This window comes from Bos mutus, chromosome 22 (assembly GCF_027580195.1).
Source record: "Bos mutus isolate GX-2022 chromosome 22, NWIPB_WYAK_1.1, whole genome shotgun sequence".
In the NCBI taxonomy this organism is placed as follows: domain Eukaryota; kingdom Metazoa; phylum Chordata; class Mammalia; order Artiodactyla; family Bovidae; genus Bos; species Bos mutus.
In genome coordinates this window covers 67,834,439-67,855,009 of record NC_091638.1, presented here as the reverse complement: position 1 = coordinate 67,855,009, position 20,571 = coordinate 67,834,439, and the positions used below count along the sequence as shown (strand labels likewise).

General features: G+C 58.5%; 1 protein-coding gene and 2 long non-coding RNA genes across 4 annotated transcripts in view; 1 reads left to right on the top strand and 2 right to left on the bottom strand.

Moving 5' to 3' along the window:
- The first annotated feature begins 235 nt into the window (after nucleotides 1-235).
- On the top strand, nucleotides 236-9,551 carry OVOL1 (ovo like transcriptional repressor 1). Of its 2 annotated transcripts, none has more exons than XM_070358894.1 (4): nucleotides 236-691; nucleotides 7,020-7,237; nucleotides 8,897-9,086; nucleotides 9,242-9,551. In XM_070358894.1, the coding sequence occupies exons 1-4, from the start codon at nucleotides 592-594 to the stop codon at nucleotides 9,535-9,537; spliced, it is 804 nt and encodes a 267-aa protein (XP_070214995.1). In that variant the 5' UTR covers nucleotides 236-591; the 3' UTR covers nucleotides 9,538-9,551. The 2 variants fall into 2 exon arrangements, with proteins under 2 accessions (XP_070214995.1, XP_070214996.1); XM_070358895.1 differs by lacking the exon at nucleotides 236-691 and adding an exon at nucleotides 4,773-5,045.
- LOC138984614 (uncharacterized) lies at nucleotides 2,287-5,521 on the bottom strand. The gene is made up of 3 exons (XR_011461852.1): nucleotides 5,297-5,521; nucleotides 5,097-5,176; nucleotides 2,287-2,594 (listed from the first exon to the last, which is right to left on the bottom strand). It is a non-coding gene; the product is annotated as an uncharacterized lncRNA (long non-coding RNA).
- A 967-nt stretch (nucleotides 9,552-10,518) lies between the features above and the next one.
- Nucleotides 10,519-20,571, bottom strand: part of LOC138984613 (uncharacterized) — a 34,316-nt gene continuing 24,263 nt past the window's right edge. The window contains exons 3-5 of the long non-coding RNA XR_011461851.1: nucleotides 13,560-13,687; nucleotides 11,862-12,011; nucleotides 10,519-10,650 (exon numbers count right to left, since the gene is read on the bottom strand). This is a non-coding gene — a long non-coding RNA (uncharacterized lncRNA). The remainder of the gene's footprint in view (nucleotides 10,651-11,861; nucleotides 12,012-13,559; nucleotides 13,688-20,571) is intronic.

Sequence of the window (20,571 nt, the reverse complement as noted above, 5' to 3'; positions counted from 1 at the left end):
TGGGCGGCAACCGGGCCGGCCCGGCAGCCGGGTGCCCTGCTCCCGCCCCCGCCCGGCCACCCCGCCCAGGCCGCGAGGCCACCTCACCGGCAGCGGAATGGAAACCGGTTCGACAGGTAACAAATAGGTGGGTTGTCACCGTTATTTCCCAACGCATGCGCCGTCGCTCCCCGGGCCACTCCAAGCTAATTAGCTCCGATCACCCCCTCCCCGCCCCAGCCACCAACACACACCGCCGCGAGCCAATAAAGCGTGAACCCGTCCGGCCGGCTAGCACTTTAAGACTCCGCGAGCGGCCGCGAGGGACGCCAGTCGCGCCGGGAGACGCTTCCCCGCCGGCCGCTGCACCTGGCTGCAGGGGACCTCATTGGGACCGGAGGACGCAACAGCTCCGCCGAGCAGAAACGGGCGCGCGCCGTCCCGGGCACGGCCTCCTGGAGGAACGCGAGGCGCTTTGGTTACTTCTTCTCCGACCTACTCGCCTCCCCACCCCGGCCACCCCCCGCCCGCCTCCAGCCCGGCCTGGGAAAGGTGGGACGACTCCGGCTCTAGTTGCGGAAGCGGCCCGTGCCGCGCGAGGAGGGTTCGAAGATGCCCCGCGCGTTTCTGGTGAAGAAGCCGTGCGTCTCCACGTGCAAGAGGAACTGGAGCGAGCTCCCCGACGAGGAGCGCGGCGAAATCTACGTGCCAGGTGAGGCGCTCGGCCAGCGCGCCCCGAGCCCCGCGCCGCTGAGAGGACGCCGGGCCCCGTCGAGCGGGCGGCGTGCGGGGCGCCGTGGCGCAGAGCCCGGCGGCCGGCGCAGCAGCGGCGCCCGATTTAATGTTTAAGCGGCCGCGGCCCCGTTAGCCCGCGCGGGCGCGGCCGACCCCGGGCGCAGGGGGGAGGGGAGGGGAGGGGAGGGGAGGGCGGGCGGAAGGAGCGGCCATGTAGGGGCGGGGGTGGGCGCGGGGGGACAGCGGTTCCCAGGCTCCGGCGGGGGCGCACGGGCCCGCGTGGGGCCGCCCTCCCCTCCACCGGCCCGAGCCGCGGCGCAGGGGAGGCAACGGGGTGTGTCACCGCCCCGGCGACCCTCCACTCTCGCGTCGTAAATCCAGAAAGCCGGGGCTTTTATGAGGCGGGCGGAGGGCACTGGAGCGGTGTCACTTTGGGGGAGCCGGGAGCGAGCTGGAGTTTGGGCTGAGGTTTGTGCAAAATGGAAGAGAAGACCCAGAGCGTTAGGCCACCTTCATTGCTCTCTCCGTTTCCCCCACAACGCGGGTGGCCAGAAGGTCCCCGTGGGGGTCGGGCAGGCAGGGAGCCCCCAGCCGTGGGGAACGCCAGACGCGACCAGCCCTTAAGACAAAGGTGGGATCGGGTCTCACCTCGGTTAGAAACGCGCCTCCTTCAGGCTCGAAGAGGAGGACACCAGTGAGCTGAAGGGTTTAAAGAACCCATCCCACAGCCAGGGACCAGCCTGGGGGAAGCTGGGGCAGCCAGTTTATTTTCGGAAGACGCCTTGACAGCGTCGGAGTCAACTTGGAATGAGTAACCCCAGTTGTTTCTTGCCCCGGCGGCATCTTCCTTGTTAGCCTTCTGTCCGCCCCACCCCCAACAGAATCTTTGGTCGGGAGCGAGCCGGTTTCCTTCGGAACTCCCCCTCCCCAGGCCTGGGGGGTGGGGCGAGGGATGCGCTGAACACTCTGCCCAGCGCCTCCAAGGGGGGAGAGGTTGTAATTAACCAACCGACTTTGACCCTTGATCTGCAGGCTCCCCGGCACCGCCCCAGGCCTTGTAGGCAAGTGGCGAAATGAGGGCGGTGAGGGGCCCTGTGAGGGCTCTTGCCTCAGTTTCTCTCCAGAATGCACGGTTGGAGACAGTGAGTGGAGCGGTGGCCTGACCGATATCAGGATCCTATGGCCTAGGGTGCTGGCAGGGTGTTTCACAGCTGAGCCTTGTCTCAAGCTCCTTGGCCCCTGTCTACAGCCTCCTTAAGACGAGGGAATGTTCCAAGCCCTGATGATCCCAGTGGGGAAACTGAGACATCAAGGGAAGTGAGCAGGCCCAGGATTCTCTGTGCGGTTTCTCCCTTCTCCAAGTTCCCCAGGGAGTTGATGCTGTTTCAGGTCCGGAAGGGGTGAGGGTGAGGGCCAGGGCCCCCTTCCTTGCTCCTGCTCCTCCCTCACCTGTGTTTGACTTGCTGCTTAGCTGCTCCTTGGGATCTGATAAACCGAACTTGGACTGTGTTAAAGGTGAGCGGAGCCTTGCTGGAGACTCAGTGTGCTGTTATTTTTAGTTTTATTTCACATCCCAATCAGTAACAGGTCATGTGTTGACTTTTACAAAGGACAAAGAAATTCCGCTTGTTCAAATCATTGGCCGCCTTGTGTCCTAGTGGTTTTCCCCACCGCAGTTCTGGCGGCTGTGGTGGGAGTGGCGGGGGGTGGGGGGTACCTACACCCAGGGGCAGGCCCAGCAGGTGCGGAGGAGGGCATCTGGATGTGTGCCACCTGCTGCTGCTGTCCAGGTGAGGGGAGCTGCTCAGCCTGCAGGACCACCCTGGACGTAGGGTGGGGTCTGACCTGTAGATGCAGGTGAGAATTTGCCAGGCACAGTCCTGTGGGGTCAAGCAAAGAGCAGAAGTCAAAGAACTGACTTTTGTCCCTCAAAGCCATGTGGCCCACTAGCAAGTTTTCCCACAGTTTTTGGAAATGAGAAAGCGAATGTTCTCGGGCTACGCTCGGGCGCCTCAGATGGCTGGAGAGTGGGGAGTGTGTTTTGTGGTGGCCTGTCCCCTGACTGGGCCATTCCATCACCAGCGGACCGTGACCCCAGGAGCCGGCTGGGCACGTTTCCTTCACCCCACCCCACAGACTCAGCACGTTGTGACCAGCTAAGCATTGACCCCGTCCGGTCCCCCGGGAGAGGCACTGGGAGGGCAGGGGAATGAAGCGTTTGAGGTCTGACCTTCCCACCCCAGACCTCTGAGACCCTCAGAGCAGCAAAGAATGCCTGGAAAGAAGGGCTTTACTGACTGAAGGGTCTGGCCCCTGGCCTGGCAGGTCTGACTCCAGGGCTCCAGCCTCTTCTCTAAGGCACAGTTCTAGAGGTTTCCCACCCTCAGTCCCCTGGCGTCAATCTCCCCCGAAAGCTGAGGGAAAGGCCCACAGGTGGGCACAGGGGCTGGAAGGCTGTGGGGTGGGAGACGGTGCCACTCCTGCTGGGAGCATTGAAAGGGCTCATGGTTAAGAAGCCCCCTCTTTGGGCTCCCCTGGCCCCCATCTCCCTGGCATTTCTCCTGTTGTGTCAGTACTGACTGTGAGAGGGCTGCTGGTTTCTTGAGGATGAACTCAGGCACCTGTACCCAGGAGCTAAATTCCATCTCCTGGACCAAAGAGGAAGCTCCAGGAACAGACAGGAACGCGGATGAAGCGGGGGTCCTCCTGGCCCCTGCTGAGAGAAATAGGCAAAGGCTGGGAAGGCCCTGGAGGGGCAGACCGAGTCTGGAAGCTGAAGCACACGCGCCAGCCATGAGCGTCCCGGGGCCTCTCCCCTCTCCCTAGCTTGGGACACAGCGTCTGTGGGCCCTTCTGCCAGTTCCCCAGCACGTGCCCTCCCCAGGGAGGCAGCCAGGCTGAGGTGGGGGGGCCTGGAGGCCGTGCGGGTTGCTGGGCAGCTCTCTTTCCGGGCCAGCGGAGATAGGAAGGCTGAGAAAGTCAGCTTGGGGCCCCAGCGTACCCATGTGGGGGTGGGACGGAGTGGAGCTGGGGTGCGATTATGCCTCTGCTGGTAATTATTCTAATTCCTGGGAAGGGTTGGCAGTGAGGTCTCCGTGCAGCAAGGCTGGGAAGGTAGGCAGCCAGCCCACGGGTGGGAAGGGTGGGCTCGGTGGGCTTCCTGGCTGTCCCATGGGGTGCTGTCACCCAAGCTGCCCTTGCTCTTTGTCCCTCGCTTGGGTGACCTGAGGCAGAATCCTGCCAGACTGTTTGTCCCAGAAAGAGAGCAGGTGAGGACGAGTCCTCTGGGCACAGGGAGGACAGGAGCAGAGTGTGGCCATTGTTGACGTCAGGCTTCCTCTTTAACTCTGTTCACTCTCAGCCGGGGTTGCGTGGCCTCCCACAGGGGGCTCCCCGTGCTGCCCCGGGAGGGAAGGTGGGCAGCACGCAAATGCTGCCCAGTCCCGCGGTGTCTGCCCGGGAGTGAGGGCTGGGGTGCGCCGGGTGACCTGCACTGTGGACTCCGTATGAAAAACGGTTGGCGGAGGGGGAAGGTCCCGCCTGAGGGGAACACTTGGCGTTCACAGGATGGGAACCACGGGCTGAGAGACGGGCCCGTTGTGTTTGCAGGGCTGCCCACTTCGGGCAGTTGGTTTCACTGGCTTCCTTTGAGGCCCTGCTAGCTGACCTGGGGGCGGGAGGAGATGGGTGCGGGAACCCTGCCCTTCCTGATGAGGGTGCAAGGCCGCCTGACAGCCAGGGCTGTGCTGACACTTGGGGCTCCCTCCGCCCCGATTCAGGGCTGAGCTGAGCCCCGACCCGCTCCCAGGTCGGCGCAGCCCCAGCCTCTGGGAGGCGGAGGCTGGGTGTCCTCACGCCTCCTTCAGCTGCTCTGCCCAGAGAGCCTGGCCCTGGCCTGAGGCCTTGGATGGGGAGGACCCAGCACCCTGTCTGGTATTTGGGCCAGGAGCTTGAGGGACTTGCTGAAGGCCGAGGAGCAGGGAGAAGGCCTTTTGGGGGGGTAGAGGGAGCTGCTCTGAACCCCTCATCCAGGTGGAGGCAAGCTGGGCAGACAGAAGGAAAGCCCTCAAACCCCTGAGGCTGCGGGGAGAGGGCCCAGCTGGCGCGGCCTGGCCACGCTCCTCAGCCGTGGGCGGGCGAAGAGTAGCCACAGCGGCCGCCACCTTGCCGGAAATGTCTAATTAGGGGACAGAGAGCAGCACCGGCAGGACCCAACCAGTTCTGCTTCCTGCGACTCGGTGACACCCAGCCAGAGGAGCGGCACGCGGGCGAGCACTCCCTGTGCGTGCGGCGGTGGCGGGGACACGCTCCTGGAGGTGGCAGGAAGACAGGTTTGGCGGGGCGGGTGGGAGGAGGTGAGCACCCCACCCTGATGGCCTCACCTGCCCCTGGCGCGGGGTAGAAGCAGCGTGGAAGCAGGCCAGGTGTCCCTGGCTCCCCAGCACCGTCATTTCGGGGGTTTCTGTGGAATGAGAGAGGCAGGCACTGGTCCCTCCCCAAACGGGCTGAGATCTCAGAACCCTGGCCTCGGACACCACCCCCCAACCCTGGTGGAGCAAGGGAGCCAAGAGTGACGACTCACTGGGGTGCAAGCCAGTTAAGCCTTGCCTGCTGTCACGCCTCCGTCTACTGCTCCGTGTGCAGGCGGTGTGGCCCAGCTCCAGTGCTGGGGAGCCTCGCTCATGCTACCCGATACTGAAAGAGAGAGAGTAGAGGTTCCCATTTATCCCTACCTGGATTGAGAAATGGAAATTGTCATCCAGCTTTGAATTCCCAGGCAGGATCTCCAACAGCCGTGTAAGCTGGCATCAGCTGAAGCTGCCAGCTCTCAGACACGCCCGCCCTCAGCAGCCCCCGTCCCTGTGGGAAAACTGGAGGGACCCCCGAGAGCTCCGGCCTGACGTCCAGCCGCCCAGGGCTTGGAGAGAGGCCAGGCCAGGGCCAGGCGCTGGTGAATCAACTCCCAGAATGAGGTGGCTCATTAGAATCCCCGAACGGACAGACAGACGGCGCCAGTGCCAGCCGAACGGGTTTGGGTGTCGGGCAAGCACATTCTTCCCCCGTCAGACCTTTGTTGTGCTTTGAGGGGGCGAGAGCCGGGGCCTCTCCCGAAACTGGGGTGCCTCCACAGCTGCCTCTCTTCCATCAGTGTGTCCTCCGCCCCCTCGGGTCCCGGCCCTCCGCCTCCAGCCTCACCCGCTGCGTCCTGTCTTACCGGCCAGGGGGCAGCGGCGCAGGGGTCTGTTCATGGTTCTGAAACCCTAAGTCCACTTCCCGAGTCCCCTCCCGGAAGCCCACTCATCCTTTCCTCCCTGTGCCCCTCTTGAGTTTTCCTTCTGAGGCTTGGAGAATGTTCCTGGCTTAGCCTCTCTGGGGGAAAAACACTAAGTTGAAACATTAGATTGTTTGCCTTGGCTCTGGGGGGTGTGAGACTCGTCTCTTCTTTGTCACTCGGGAGACCTCCCCGCCTCTCTAGTTGGGACGGGGTCCAAGCCCCCGTGTGTGAGGTGTCTGCTCGCTGTCGCTGGTGTCACTACCCGGGGGGAGCCCAAGCCCTCTAGGCGCCACCGTGAACTGAGCTTGGAGCGGTGAGGAGCGGTCCCTGCTGCGGGGGAGGCTTGCGTCACAGGCAGGCAGGCTGCCCAGGAGACTGTTAGGCCACATCCACCTGTTGCTCCCTGACCTCCTCCCTGCTCTGCCCCACCCACCTGTCTGCCTGCCAGGCTCGGCCCACAGGAGTGGGGAGCCTGGAGCCCCAAACAGCCGCAGTGTCCGGGACAGACCGGCCTGAAGGAGGGAGGGGTTAGGACCACCCCGTTCCCCACAACCAGCGGCTGAATCTGCCTGGAGGAGAGTCCCTGAGTGGCCCTGACCACCAGGACCCTTCTGGGGCCGCGATGAGTCCCGGGACCCCGGGCTTCCCATGGTGCCCTTTGTCCCTGTGGGAGCGTGGATGAGGCCTGGAATCCAGGGGGACTGGCCCAGGTGGAGCCAGCAGACAACTCAGGAGGAATAATTGGTAGCGCAGGTTCGGTCCTCCCAGTTCCGCTAAGACACAAATTACTCAGTGGGCAGGCCTGTGGGCCGTGGCGCTTGGCTGGCGTCACCTGTAATTACCTTAATGGGGTGGGAGGGAGGTGCGGCGGGCAGTGGGCTGGGGGCAGCCCTGCTCTGCCACATGCCTGCGAGGGGCGGGACAGTGGCTCGCGGTTCCAGCCAGCTCACTGCCAGGGAGCCCTCCTGAAACCCCACAGAGTCCCCTTTTCTCTTCCAAGCCCTTCACCTGGCTGCTCTTCTTTTCACAGTCAGCCTGGGCTTCTGTCCGCCACAGCCCTACCAGGAACCAGAGCCATCGGTGGCCGAACCCCCTTCTTGCCCCCTGGCTTTGGACATGAGCCTTCGGAACTCCAGCTATAGCGTGACCCCCGGGCCCTGCGTGGTGGCCCAGCTGCCCTCCGAAGACATGAGCCGTCTGGCAGGCCCGCAGAGCAGAGACCACGGCTTTCTGCGCACCAAGATGAAGGTACTGACCCTCACAGTGTCCCTGAGGCCCAGCGCACGTGGGTCCACATGGGTCCCACCCACGAGATGTGGCCCAAATGAGATTAGGCAGACTGGCTTTGGATCTGGGTCCATATTTCTACAGATGTGAACCTCCCTGGGGCATAGACAGGGTGGGAAAGAAAAGTGAGTCTGAAGTGAGAATGCCATGCATTGGGGAGAAGCAGTAGGGTTCAAGAGATGTCCAGCCCTTTGGAGTCCTTTGTGGGGGTTGTTTAGTTTTGTTTCTGGCCTTGAGGGGAGGCAGCCCTTACACAGAAGTCCTTGGAAGAGCGGGGAGGCGTGAGCCTGGCTCTGCGCCTTGGCCTGGCCTGCGTCTCCGCTGCCTCAAGAGTGAGGTCTAGGGTCTGCCCAGTGGTCAGCTGTCCCCTGAGGCGTGTGCCCAGCAGTCTCTGCCTCGCCCAAGTGTACGCTTCCGACCCAGGGCCTTGCATCTGGGGCGGGGCCTGGTGAGCCCCAGTTCAGCAGCCGAGGCAGGAAGAAGCACAGGGTGGCGGAAACGGCCCTGCTTTCCAGGAGCACGAGGCCTGCATTCCTGAAAGTGCTGGAACCTGGAAGCAGCTGCCAGTGGTGATCTAGTGGAAGGGCTCTCACGGAGCTTCCTGTGAGCCAAGGGACTGGAGAAAACTGGCAGGGAAAGGCTGCTCCTCCTCTCTCACCCGTGGAGGCCAGGTGTTGTAACCTGCCGGGCATCACCAGGAAATGCGCTGGGCGGCTGACAGGGGAGCTGACACGGCGCCCCGATCCCCAAGGGCCTCTCCTCCCAGCCCTTGAGCCCCAGCAGCTAGGGAGCACGTGGAGGGAAAGCAGAGGGCACGGGACCGTAGACGAGCCAGAGAAGTGAGTCCTGACCCCAAACAGCTTGCTCAGTGAGCAACACAGCCTCTACCCAGTGCCAAGGGCAGCGCAGGGCCAGGCGGTATGGGTGATGGGGGGGCCCCTTGGGCCCGGGGAGCTCAGGTGGCGTCGCCAGCGACGAGGCCACCACGAAGCACAAGCAGCCTCTGAGCGTTCAGAGCTAGGGCCTGGAGCCCACGTCTCCATTCCTGAACAGACCTGAGGTGTTGCACGGTTACCCTGAATATGAAAAACCTTTATAAAGAGAATCATCAGGGTGGCAAAGGGACTCAGACTAGACCATGTCAGGCTCAAGAAAGGCCGGGGCTGGGCTGGCCTGTGAGGCGAGGCAGCTCCGGGCCCCCAGCGGTGGCCTCAGCCTCGGAGGGCGGCGCGGAGACCAGGACCGCGTGTGGAGCCTTCCCCGTCCTGAGGCGCAGACTGAGAACTGAGCAGCAGCTAGAGGACGCCCAGGCTCAGCGAAGCGGGGCTTTCTGCCAGGGAGAGTTGCCCTCTTTCTGTCGGGAGCTGGCCGGCTGTCTTTAGTGACGGCAAAGAAGGGCCTCGCAGAGGGACTCAGGAGCCCAACAGGAGGCTGACCGAGGACCCAAGGAGGCTTCCGGCCCCACCACCCCATCTCCGGGAGCCAGCGGCCCAGAGGTGTGGCCCCTGGGTGGGCAGCGCCCCTCCTCGGGGCTGGGGGCTGGCACAGTGCATCTTCCCCATCTGCCACCTGCAGCCCCAGCTCCTGGGTGTCTATCACACACACCGCCCTCGCCCACAGGTGACACTGGGGGATGGTCCCAGTGGAGACCTCTTCACCTGCCACATCTGCCAGAAGGCCTTCACCTACCAGCGCATGCTGAACCGCCACATGAAGTGCCACAATGACGTCAAGAGGCACCTCTGCACCTACTGCGGGAAGGGCTTCAACGACACCTTCGACCTCAAGAGGCATGTGCGCACCCACACAGGTGAGAGGGCCCGCCCAGCGCGAGGCCCAGCAGCTGCACGGCCATGGCGGGGGGCCGGGGCGTTCGGGGCGGACTTCCTCGTCCCCTCTGTCAGGCCGCTGGGACTCCTGTGCCCCAGAGCTGGGTCCCTGACGCCCGCGCTACCCTCCCCGCAGGCGTGCGGCCCTACAAGTGCAGCCTGTGTGACAAGGCCTTCACGCAGCGCTGCTCTCTGGAGTCCCACCTCAAGAAGATCCACGGTGTGCAGCAGAAGTACGCGTACAAGGAGCGGCGGGCCAAGCTGTACGTGTGCGAGGAGTGCGGCTGCACGTCCGAGAGCCAGGAGGGCCATGTCCTCCACCTCAAGGAGCACCATCCCGACAGCCCACTGCTGCGCAAGACCTCCAAGAAGGTGGCCGTGGCCCTGCAGAACACCGTCACCTCCCTGCTGCAGGGCGCCCACCACGTCTGAGCAGTGACGCCCCGAGAGGGTGGGGGCCGCCTCCTCGCTGCCCCGCCAGCCCGCCCTCTGCGGCTTCCTGCCGGAGCACCCGAGGACAGGCCTGGAGCTGGCCACGCGTGCTTGCTCAGGCTAGCGCTACTGACCTCTGTTTGTATTTGCACTGGTGTCTTTGAGCAGAGGCCACTCTGAGCCTGGGCAGATGTGTGGGGCAGGGCGAGGCCAGGACTGCCTTCCTTGTGGAGCAGCTGAGTCCAGAGATAGGACTTCCTTCCCAGATGAGGTATGGGAAGGTGATTCTCTCATCCCTCGCTTCTGCAGCCCCGGGGCAGGGGCAGCTGGTTCCCCGTGGATGGCAGTCGGGTGCCCTGACAAAGGACACCCCGGTAAACGCCAGCGGTGGAGGAGCTGGCTTTGGCCCACTCGGCTGTGTTCCTCTTGCTCAGGGCTGCAGGGCTCTGCTCGTTGACAGGGAGATGCACGCGCGTGTGCACAGCCGTGGACGTGCGTACACAGGAGGCCTTGCCACGTATCACCTCATTTTTAAGAAATCAACTACTGGTGCCAAGGAGGTTTTATTTCTTTTTTAAAAAGATGACAAGTGTACAGATATTAATATATTTTTGGTGCCGATGGCGACTGCTTTTGAGAGAGGATGGAGCTGAATTTCTCCTCCCCGCGCGGTTGTGTTTATCCTGGACATTTCACACCGCCCCTGTGCCTCGGCTGTGGGGTGGCTGCCCTCCCGCACCCTCGTCTTTCCCCAGATATTTAATCGAAGACTTCCCTCCAGCCCTGGGGGAGGGTGCACTGCGCCCCGTTCTCTCCTCCTGATGGGACAGCCCGTCACAGCTTCTGCTCTTCCCTCCTTATAATTCGGCCTTCCTGCATCCTTTCAAGGCCAGCCTCCGGGTGACCGAGAGCCCTCTGGCCTCCTGATGACAGACCATGGGTGGAACAACTCACCATTCCAGAGGCCGAGGGTTTGTCTGGCTGGGGTCGTGGGGCTAAGGCCAGTGGTGGGGCTGTGAGTCTGTGATGCGCCCAGGGGCCCACCGCTGGCAGTAACAGGAAGAGTGCAGGGCCAGGCTGCGAGGCCTGCCTTTTCCTGGCTGAGTCAAAACCCTAGGACAGGAGCAAAAACATGGGACAGAGTAATAACCAAACACATCAGAAGCTTCTGGAGGGAGGACAGTATGAGATGGTTAACTGGTTATCTTTGTAGCCTTTTTGCTGTTTTTCTAACGGCAGGGTTGGCCCTTGAGCCCCTGAGGAGGGAGCCACCCCTGCATTAGAAGGACTCCGTTAGAAGGACTCGGCCAGGCTCCCCTGGCTTTAGCCGGGTTTCCTACTAAGAACAGGAAAGGGCTGTGGGTCAAAAGGGAGAGACAGGCAGGGGCTGGAGCTAGTCTGCCAAAGAGTGAGAAGGCAAACTCGAAAGAGAACACAGAGCAGGTGGAGTCGCCCTGCAAAGCCAAAGCCCAGGTGGCCCCAGTCTTGGCCTCTCCTGCAGCATCCACCCAGCCTGGGATGCGGGAGGGGGCCTTCTCTGACACAGCTCGGAATGTGTGTGGATGGTTTTGGAAGAGTCTTGCTTCATTTTACTCTAGAGCCTGCAAGAGCTGCTGTATTCTGGAAGTTGTAATGTATAAAATAACTTTCTCTGGAAGTTCTGTCTTGTTTACATGTCTGGATCCCTGTGTTTGTTGCCTGGTCATTGTTCATCTCTGTGTTCCTTGCCTCTCCAAGGAAGTTGCAAAGCTCTGTGTTGTCTGTTTTATTTTATAACTTTCCCCTCAGCTAGCAAAATAAAAGAACTGTCATTTTCTGTGTTTCAGTGTTTTTGTTTTATAGGCCTTTTTTTCCCCACCTACAGGGAAATTAATCAAAACAGTGGATACATTCTATTCAAAGTCTTAGCCTTTTACAGGTAGCAGTGGCCCTCAAGTCAAGACAAGAACCTGCTCAATTAAGTGGTCTGCCCATGGTCTAAGCAGTCAGTGCCTGCTGACCCGAGGGCCCCGTTCTGTTCTCTGTGGTGGCCACAGGGTCCAGTCTCTTCCCCATACCCTGCCAGGACCATAGGAGGAAGAACCGCATTCCCTAAATAGTAGGGCATGAAGTTCTTGTCAGTTCTGGGTCAGACACGTAGCTGTGGGGACGGTCACACCCACATAGCCTTTGTTCCAGGCCAGGCACATTGTGTATTAGCACCCTTGACCTTCCAGCCACACTCTGGGATGGGTGCACACTGCTGATGGGGAGGTTGGCAGATGGCATGGCAACTCAAAGTAGAGGGAAACTTAAGAGATCACCCGGCCATGCCCATCACCTACCTAGGATCACTGCAGAGACCCGATCGCTCGGGGAACCCGGGTGCCTGAGTGCCCGTTCAGTGTTCTTCCATCACAGCCTCGCCAGGGATGGAGGAAGCGGCCGCCAGGCCTGGGCCCTTGGCGTACGTTCTGGGAGAAGGGTTGGTAGCCCTGGTGCAGTGAGGAAAAAGGAAACCATTGATCTGACCTCCACGGCTCTTCTGTGTGAAGGCAGAGGGTGGAAGGGCCCCTGGCGCTCCCTGTGTCTCTTTAAATAGCCAAGCACAGAGGATTTCTTTTTATCTCTGGAAGCCTCCCAATGTGAAAGGCAAACCAAATCCCATTTTTCTGTGTCCCAGGATGAGCAGAGCCCATTGTCGAAGCCCAGATGATTAACTGCTATGTAAACTTTAGCAGGAGCAAGGTTTCCTGGAAGCCAGGGATGGGGGTGGGGGGAGGGCTCCCTCTGCGGCTCTGCTGTCTCCCCCTCCTCAGCAGGGCTCAGGGGTGGGACACCACCCAACAAGGTCAGGCCAGGCGGTCACATTTTGAGGGCCGGTAATGATCTCTGGCTTCTGCAGGATGGCTGCCGGATGTGAGCCTCCGTGGATGGGGAAAGAGGCCGCAGCCAGGCAGAGGGGAGAGATTAACGCAAGTCAATGTATAACGACGGCCAGACGACCAATGACCAATACTGCGGGACCCAAAAAGGAGGCTTTTGCGTTTGAAAGAGTAAAGATTTCTTGGAAGAGGTGGGGTTCAGCTGGGCCGGAAAAAATGGGAGGGTCTGAAGAGAACAAAAGAGGAGGGAAGGCGTTTCTGGGCAGGCGTGGGTAGGATCAGACCCAGAAGAGAGGAGGTGTGCGCCCTGCGCTGGGCGGAGGTCCTCACCGGTCCCATTGCCAGTCCCGACGCTGTCACTCATTCAGTCACACCATGGGTATTTTTTGAGCCCTGCCCAGGTGCCAATAAGAACTGGTAACAAAACAGGAGAGACAGAAGAGCTGGCTGGGACCTAGCAAGACGTCTGGTCTAAAGGAGGATGGAGGGAGAGTCCGATTTATACAGCTAAAAGCAAAGCAACCAAGTGCAGGGCAGAGGGGACTTTACAACACCAGGAAGTGTGGCAAAGATTTAGACTGTATATTTGTATGCATTTTCTAATGTTTTTACAATGAACATATATTATCTTTTATAATCAGGAAAAAATTAAGTTATAAAACAATTCGGGGCTTTTAGTCAACTTGAAGTTCAACACGTCACTGGGGACGGAGCTGCCCAAAGGAGTGCCAGTGTGACCCTGGAGTCAGTGGGGGCGGGGAAAGAGCAGAGATAGGGCTTCCCTGGTGGCTCAGATGGTAAAGGATCCGCCTGCAATGGGGGAAAACTGGGTTCAATCCCTGGGTTGGGAAGATCCCCTGGAGGAGGGCATGGCAACCCACTCCAGTATTCTTGCCTGGAGAACCCCCATGGACAGAGAAGCCTAGCGGGCTGCAGTCCATGGGGTCCTGGAGAGTCTGACACGATTGAGCGACTAAGCACATGGGACTTGAGGCCCAGCCCTGTCTCTGACTGCCTGTGGGGCCTTGGGCAAGTGACTGAACCCCTCAGTTTTTCATCTATAAAATGAGGCGGCTCCCCAAGTTGAAAGGTCCGTTCTGTCCTAACGACTTCATGTCTCGAGGCCCCCATCTCAATAAAACCCTTGAAGAAACTCACTGACAAACTGCGGTGGAGGAGGTGCAGAAGGCCGAGAAGGTTGTCCTGCAAGTGGGGGAGATCTACCACTCGGCTGCCGACTTGAAGCAGGGGGAAAGGCTCATTCCGGTGGATCCAACGGGCAGAACCTGGGCAGAGAGGTGAGCATCAGAGGGGCGTGGGCCCCCACTGCGAGGAGCCCTGGGGCAGCAGCTCAGGAGGGAGGCAACCCCAGAGAGGGTGCCTGGGATCTGCTGGCTGTGCCTGGGAAGCCATTTGTCAGGAATTTCTGCAGGGACTCAAGTTGGGGGGCTGAAGGCTAGACAGAATAATCTTCAAGACTTCCACCCATGGAATTCTAAGAGGTTGAGCAGTGGTCAGGACTTCCCCGGTGGCTCAGATGGTAAAGCGTCTGTCTATAATGCAGGAGACCTGGGTTTGATCCCTGGGTCGGGAAGATTCCCTGGAGAAGGAAATGGCAACCCACTCCAGTACTCTTGCCTAGAAAATCCCATGGATGGAGGAGCCTGGTGCAGGCTACTGCCCATGAGGTCGCAAAGAGTCGGACACGACTGAGCGACTTCACTTTCACTTTCATGACTTCCAAGCCCCAAAAATGCGAGTGAAGAGAATGGAATAGAAAAGGAAACCCTGGATGGGGAAGACCAGCTGGGAGCCTGGGCTTGGGTGGTTTTGCCAAGAGAAGGGCTCCCCTGGCTGGTCCTTGGGGCCACCCAGGAGGAGCCCACTCCCTCAGGCGGGGGCAGTCACCTGACCTAGGATGTCCCACCTTCTTCATGTCCGAGACCAGCCTGCCCTCTGTACTCCTCATCCCAGCCCGCTTCCCCAGTTCCTAGAGTCTGCTTTGAATTTTTTCTTTTTTGACCGTGTTGCATGGCATGCAGGATCTTAGTTCCCTGACCCCCTGCACTGGGAGCATGGAGTGTTAACCACTGGACCGCCAGGGAAGTCCGCTAGAGTCTGTCTGATACTCCATCCGTCAACCCACCAGTCATCTCCCTCAGGGACGGCCCTCCTTGTCTGGCAGCCCCCTGCCCCCAGGCGGCTGGCTCGCTGACACGTTGGGGCTCAGGTCCCACGCCAGCACTGGAGGGGACGTGAGTCAGATGTGAAGATTTTGGCCCTGGCCCAAGTGGGACATGGACAATGACGTCTTCCAGTTTCTATTTCCTGAAAACGTAAGAGCTGGGTATCAAGCGATCCGTGTCCTCTCTTCCCCACGTGTTCTCTGCACAGAAAATGAGGGAGACGACTTCTACCCCGTCAAGCTTTCACGGCAGGACACACATCAGGCATCTAGAAACACGCTTAGAGATGTGAAGGGCGGGGAGCCGGCTGCATGGTGCAACCTGCCGAACCCTCAAGCGGGAGCATGCAACTGTCCACAGAATTCTCTGGTGACTTAACCTTTGAGGGTGGATCGCCTGCATGCCCCCCCCACTCCCACCTCCACACAGAGGAAGCCAGGGCAGGGCGGCCCAGGGCAGAGAACAAGTGAGTAAGCTCTGTGTCCAAGCTGCGGGTCTACGCTGCCCGTTGGTGGACAGACGGACCATGGCATTCAAGGTGGGAGACCAAACCGGGAGAGGCTCTGGGTGCTGAGAGATGCCGGTGTTGCTCACTGCTGAGCCTGGCACTCCTGGGGCCACGTCACCGGCCCTTTAATAGCAGCTAATCACCACTGGCGTTTATTGAGCTCCTACTACACACCGCGCTGCGCTTCCCCTCTGACATCATTGCTAACCACAACAACAACTCTGGGAGGTGGCTATTATTGTTCCTATTTTTAGACAAAGAAATGGAAGCTCGGGGAGATGAAATGCCTTGCTCAGGGTCACATGGGCTCCAGTCTGAGGCCTGACTCTCAGGCTGGGACTCCTGTCTCTCCAGCCCTTCACGATCAGGCGGTGGGAGAACCTTTCCTCTCCATGAGCACCTACTCTGTGCCGAGCCCTGTGCTGAGGCCCTGGGGGTGCAGGGGGATGCGGTCCCTGCACCCCGGGGTTCACCTTGCCCTGGGGGAGCCGCACTAGAGCATAAGAGCCAGGGAGCAGGAAGGGGTGACCCCATGTCAGCAGAGCTGGGGAAAAAGAAAGGTGGGAGAAACCCTGACACGAATGAGCCCCCACGACTGCCTGTCTGGTGATTTGTGCCCTAGCCCCAAGGTCTGGACTCTCCAGATGAGAAACAGCACCTTCGTGCTCAGTCACGTCTGACTCTCTGCAACCCCATGGACTGTAGCCTGCCAGGCTCTTCTGTCCATGGGGTTTTTTGGGCAAGAATACTGGAGCGGGTTGCCATTGGGAAAGTGATGCCTAGAAGCATTAACAGGAGGCCAAGTTCACAGTGGCTACCCTGCAGAGCCACCACTGTGCAGGCACCTGGCTGGAGCCTCCCAGACTCTCACTGATGGGTGTCACACTATATTCCTATGCGTGAAATGCATGAAAATATAAGAAAAGAGGGTCCCAGAAACTCCTAAGCCCAAAGGTCCTCGGTGAGAGAAAGGGGCCAAGGGTGTCGGGGTCTAGCTCCAGCCACAGCCATCTTCAGATATTCCAAACCCAGAGGAAGGACAGGCAGGGAGATGCTTGGGAACCAGGATGTTCCAAACCGGCAGGAACTCTGAAGGGAGCTCCAGCACCTGCCCCCACGCCTGCCCTGACCTTCTCCCTGCAGACCCAGATTACCAGGTAGTGATCTTGGCCTGTAAGAAACTCATCCTTTCCTCACCCCCTTGGCCTGTCCAGTCCAGCCCGCTCCTCCAGGCCTCCCCCAGGACTCCAGGCAACAGGCCCGGGCACCTCCCCCTCCCCACGCGCAGGTGAGTTGGTGAAGCTGGCCAGGAGAACTGGCAGGACTCCCGTCCCTTCTGCCAGAGGCAGAACCTGCAGCAGTAATCACAGGGCAAAGGAGCGGGCCAGCCGGAGACTCAGGAAGAGGAGGGCAGGCTGGGGGCCCCAGGCTGGCTCAGAAGCAAGAGGGGCCCTCGGAGAGTCAGGCTCTCTGTTCCTGCCCCGACAGACCCAATCAGTACAGCCTGCCCTGCCGGACCCTGATGCTAATACCCCGACATAGTCTTCTTCTCCACCATCCTCCAGGCTTCTGAGAAGTTCACGGCCGGGTTTTCTGATGGAACCTCTGAGGGGCCCACCATCACCCACAGGAAGCAGCCTGTGAAAGAGGAGGAGGCGGTGATGTCCTGGAAGTTGGGGGTGGAGGGACGGGGGCTTGGTGCCCAGGCAAAGAGGAATGGCCTTCCCTAAGGAGGCCAGGGTGCTTCTGGGGGTGGGCACTGGAGGTGGAGTCCTCTACAAAGTTTGGTCTGTTGCTGGGGAATTTGTTAAAGAGACAGCAGAGGAGAAAGAGCATCTATGGCCTGGTTGGGAGATGTGGGGGAAATCCATACATTCCCACACTCAAAATGGTGCATGAAGATGTGGTGTCGAGAGGATTTCCCTGGTGGTCCAATGGTTAAGACTCTGCCCTTCCACTGCAGGGGGTGCAGGTTCAAACCCCTGGTCAGGGAACTAAGATCCTGCAGGCACAGTGTGGCAAAAAAAAAAAAAAAAAAGAAAGGGATTTCCCTGCTGCTACAGTGTATAAGAATCCACTTGCCAATGCCAATGCAGGGGACAGGTTCCGTCCCTGGCCCAGGAAGATTCCACAAGCCACAAAGTAACTAGGCCCGCGCACCATAACTACGGAGCCCTCGTGCTACAAGTACTGAAGCCTGTGTGCTTAGAGCCTGTGCTCGGAAACAAGAGAAGCCACTGCAATGAGAAGCAACGCAGAGTAGCCCCTGCTGCTGCTGCTAAGTTGCTTCAGTCGTGTCCGACTCTGTGAGACCCCATCGACGGCAGCCCACCAGGCTCTCCTGTCCCTGGGATTCTCCAGGCAAGAACACCAGAGTGGGTTGCCATTTCCTTCTCCAATACATGAAATTGAAAAGTGAAAGTGAAGTTGCTCAGTCGTGTCTGACTCTTCGCGACCCCATGGACTGCAGCCCACCAGGCTCCTCCGTCCCTACTCACGGCAATTAGAGAGAGCCTGAGCAAAGCAACGAAGACCCAGCGCAGCCAAAGATAAATACATAATTTTAAAAAAAATAAAGAAGAAAAGAAAAAAGACGTGGTGTCAAAATGAGTTTCACAGATAAAATTTTAGCCCTAAAATAAAGAATCCATGCATATCAACAAGAAAAAGAAAATACAGACTACTGAAAACTGGGAAATAATACGCAGGAGCTGTTTATGAAAGAGCTTCAAGTGATAAAAATCATGTAAAAAAATAAACTTCATTCATAATCAAGTAAAGAAAAATTAAAATTAAAATCAGATATAGAAGTCTATCATAAAACTGATTATTTCAATGAAAAAGCAGGAAAAATCCAAATGTTTACCCCTAGGTTACCATCAAAAATTATAACGAAATGTTGTGTATCCATTAAATACGATGTTATGAAAGAATTTACTAAAGGGAAAACGTTTACAATATATAAAGTGTAAAAATCAGCGTTACGGGTAGGCGCACCTTCCACTTTTGTAAACACAGACAGGCTGACGTACACATCATCAAAGCTATGGAAGACCAGACACCGTGACCTTCACGACACTAAGTTATTCCTCAGTGGTGGAACTAGGATTTTTGCTTTCTTCCGATTGTCTGTCTATACCTGGTACTTTTCTACAATGATCCCATATCGCTTTTGTAATGAAAAGAAACCTTCTTGGTGACTCTGAAAGGGTCCTTGGCAGAGGAGATGTAAGAATTGTTGCTTTCTGTATACACTCATCCCCAAGAAGTGGACAGCTTCTCCTGCTTGGTCATCACAGAGCTGGGGTAGGGTGGGAATAGGGGGAGGAAGGCTGAGGCCCAAGGTCAGCTGGGGGTCAGGAAAGGGGTCCAGGAATCCCAACTCTGAAGCTGCTCTGAAGCCCCCAGGGGCCCACGACCTTGGATGGAAGGTACAGAGGATTTGGAGGTAAAGAACGTGAGTGGATCCCAGGTCCTCCATTTGACACAAAGGAAGCCACTTTATCTTTCTGAAAATCAATGTCTAGAAAGTGCAAGTAACAGTAATGTAGGATATTGTTAAAGACCAAATAAGATGATTATTTTCTTTTCAAGGTACAAAGCCCCACTGGACTTCCTGGTGGTCCAGTGGTTAAGACTCTCCACTGTAGAGAGCATGGATTGGATCCCTGGTTGGGGAACTAAGAACCCAACTGCCTTGCAATGAGCACCCCGCCCCAACAAAAGCCCTAAACAAATGTTAGCTGTTGTAGTTATAACGTTCACCTCCGGTTGAGCCAGAGCAAGAAAGCTGGCCAGCTGCTGCTGTCAGGGCTGCGCTGGACATGCGGGAACTGAGGGGCAAGTGTCCCTATGTGGCTCAGGAGAACTCTTGGATTTCCCGGTCCGGTCATAGCACGTAAAAATAAAAATAAAATGAGCCTGAAGGAAAGTGTGCAGGCATTCACTGGCTACTCTTTGAGGAAAGAATTTGTAATAAGTGATAAGAACTCCCTGGTAGTCTGGTGCTGGTGGTGGAAAGGAGGAGATGGATGAAAATGCAAAAGATCTTTGGTCCCCTTCACCTAGAGTTGTTTACTGATGTTCGGGCAAAATGCTTGGGGGCTGAGGCAGGTGGACCAAGGATGCCACACTCGTCATCTAAGGAGACTGGGAGAGGCTGGGTGGCGGCTCCGGTTAGATGGGTCCCCACCCTGCATGAGATGGGGGAAGCCATGGCTTGTGGGTGGAGATGGCAGGCACGCCCGTGAATCACAAGCCCCTCTTGTTCAGAACCAGGGAGCTGGCTCTTACAACGCCTCACAGCTTTCATGCAGGGTGGCCTCAAACATCCCCAAAGAGCACCACTTTCTTCATCCCACCAGAAGAAGGGGATTTACTGCTGACAAGCTTTCTAATACTGACCATGTTTGGAGACTTAGTCTTGTTTTCAGTATTCATTTTTATTTATTTATTTGGCTGTGGGGTGTGGAATCATACTTCCCTGACCAGGGATCAAACCCAGGCCTCCTGCCTTGGGAGCGCAGAGTCTTAGCCATGGGACCACCAGGGAGGTCCCTGGAGACTCCTTCTTGACTGTGCCTCCCCAAGTCCTCCAAATGAGGTGCTTCATCTTCACGCTTCTTTCCTTGTTTTTCAGCTCCTATTAGGATGCCTTTCTTTCTGTTCACGCCCTTTTCTTCTTTGGGGCCATTTTGGTTGCTGCTCCTCTCCTCGATGCTCAGTACCCCCCCTTCTCCCCTTGTCCTCCTCTCCTCGATGCTCAGTACCCCCCTTCTCCCCTTGTCCACCTCTTCTCGATGCTCAGTACCCCTCCTTCTCCCCTTGTCCACCTCTCCTCGATGCTCAGTACCCCCCTTCTCCCCTTGTCCACCTCTCCTCGATGCTCAGTACCCCCGCTTCTCCCCTTGTCCTCCCTTGTCCACCCCTCCTTCTCCCCTTGTCCACCTGCTCATGCTCAGTACCCCCTTCTCCCCTTGTCCTCCTCTCCTCGATGCTCAGTACCCCCTTCTCCCCTTGTCCACCTCTCCTCGATGCTCAGTACCCCCTTCTCCCCTTGTCCACCTCTCCTCGATGCTCAGTACCCCGTTCTCCCCTTGTCCACCTCTCCTCGATGCTCAGTACCCCCTTCTCCCCTTGTCCTCCTCTCCTCGATGCTCAGTACCCCTTTCTCCCTTGTCCACCTCTTGTGCTCACCCCCCTTCTCCCCCTTGTCCTCCTCTCTCGATGCTCAGTACCCCCTTTCTCCCCTTGCTCGATGCTCAGTACCCCCTTCTCCCCTTGTCCACCTCTCGATGCTCAGTACCCCCTTCTCCCTTGTCCTCCTCTCCTCGATGCTCAGTACCCCCTTCTCCCCTTGTCCACCTCTCCATGCTCAGTACCCCCTTCTCCCTTGTCCACCTCTCCTCGATGCTCAGTACCCAGTTCTCCCCTTGTCCACCTCTCCTCGATGCTCAGTACCCCCTTCTCCCCTTGT

Bases quoted from the DNA above. Each gene is read 5' to 3' on its own strand.
- OVOL1 (XM_070358894.1), top strand. From the start codon at position 592: ATGCCCCGCGCGTTTCTGGTGAAGAAGCCGTGCGTCTCCACGTGCAAG. The intron at 692-7,019 runs GTGAGGCGCTCG...TTCTTTTCACAG, and splicing joins CGGCGAAATCTACGTGCCAG to TCAGCCTGGGCTTCTGTCCG. The intron at 9,087-9,241 runs GTGAGAGGGCCC...CCCTCCCCGCAG, and splicing joins GCATGTGCGCACCCACACAG to GCGTGCGGCCCTACAAGTGC.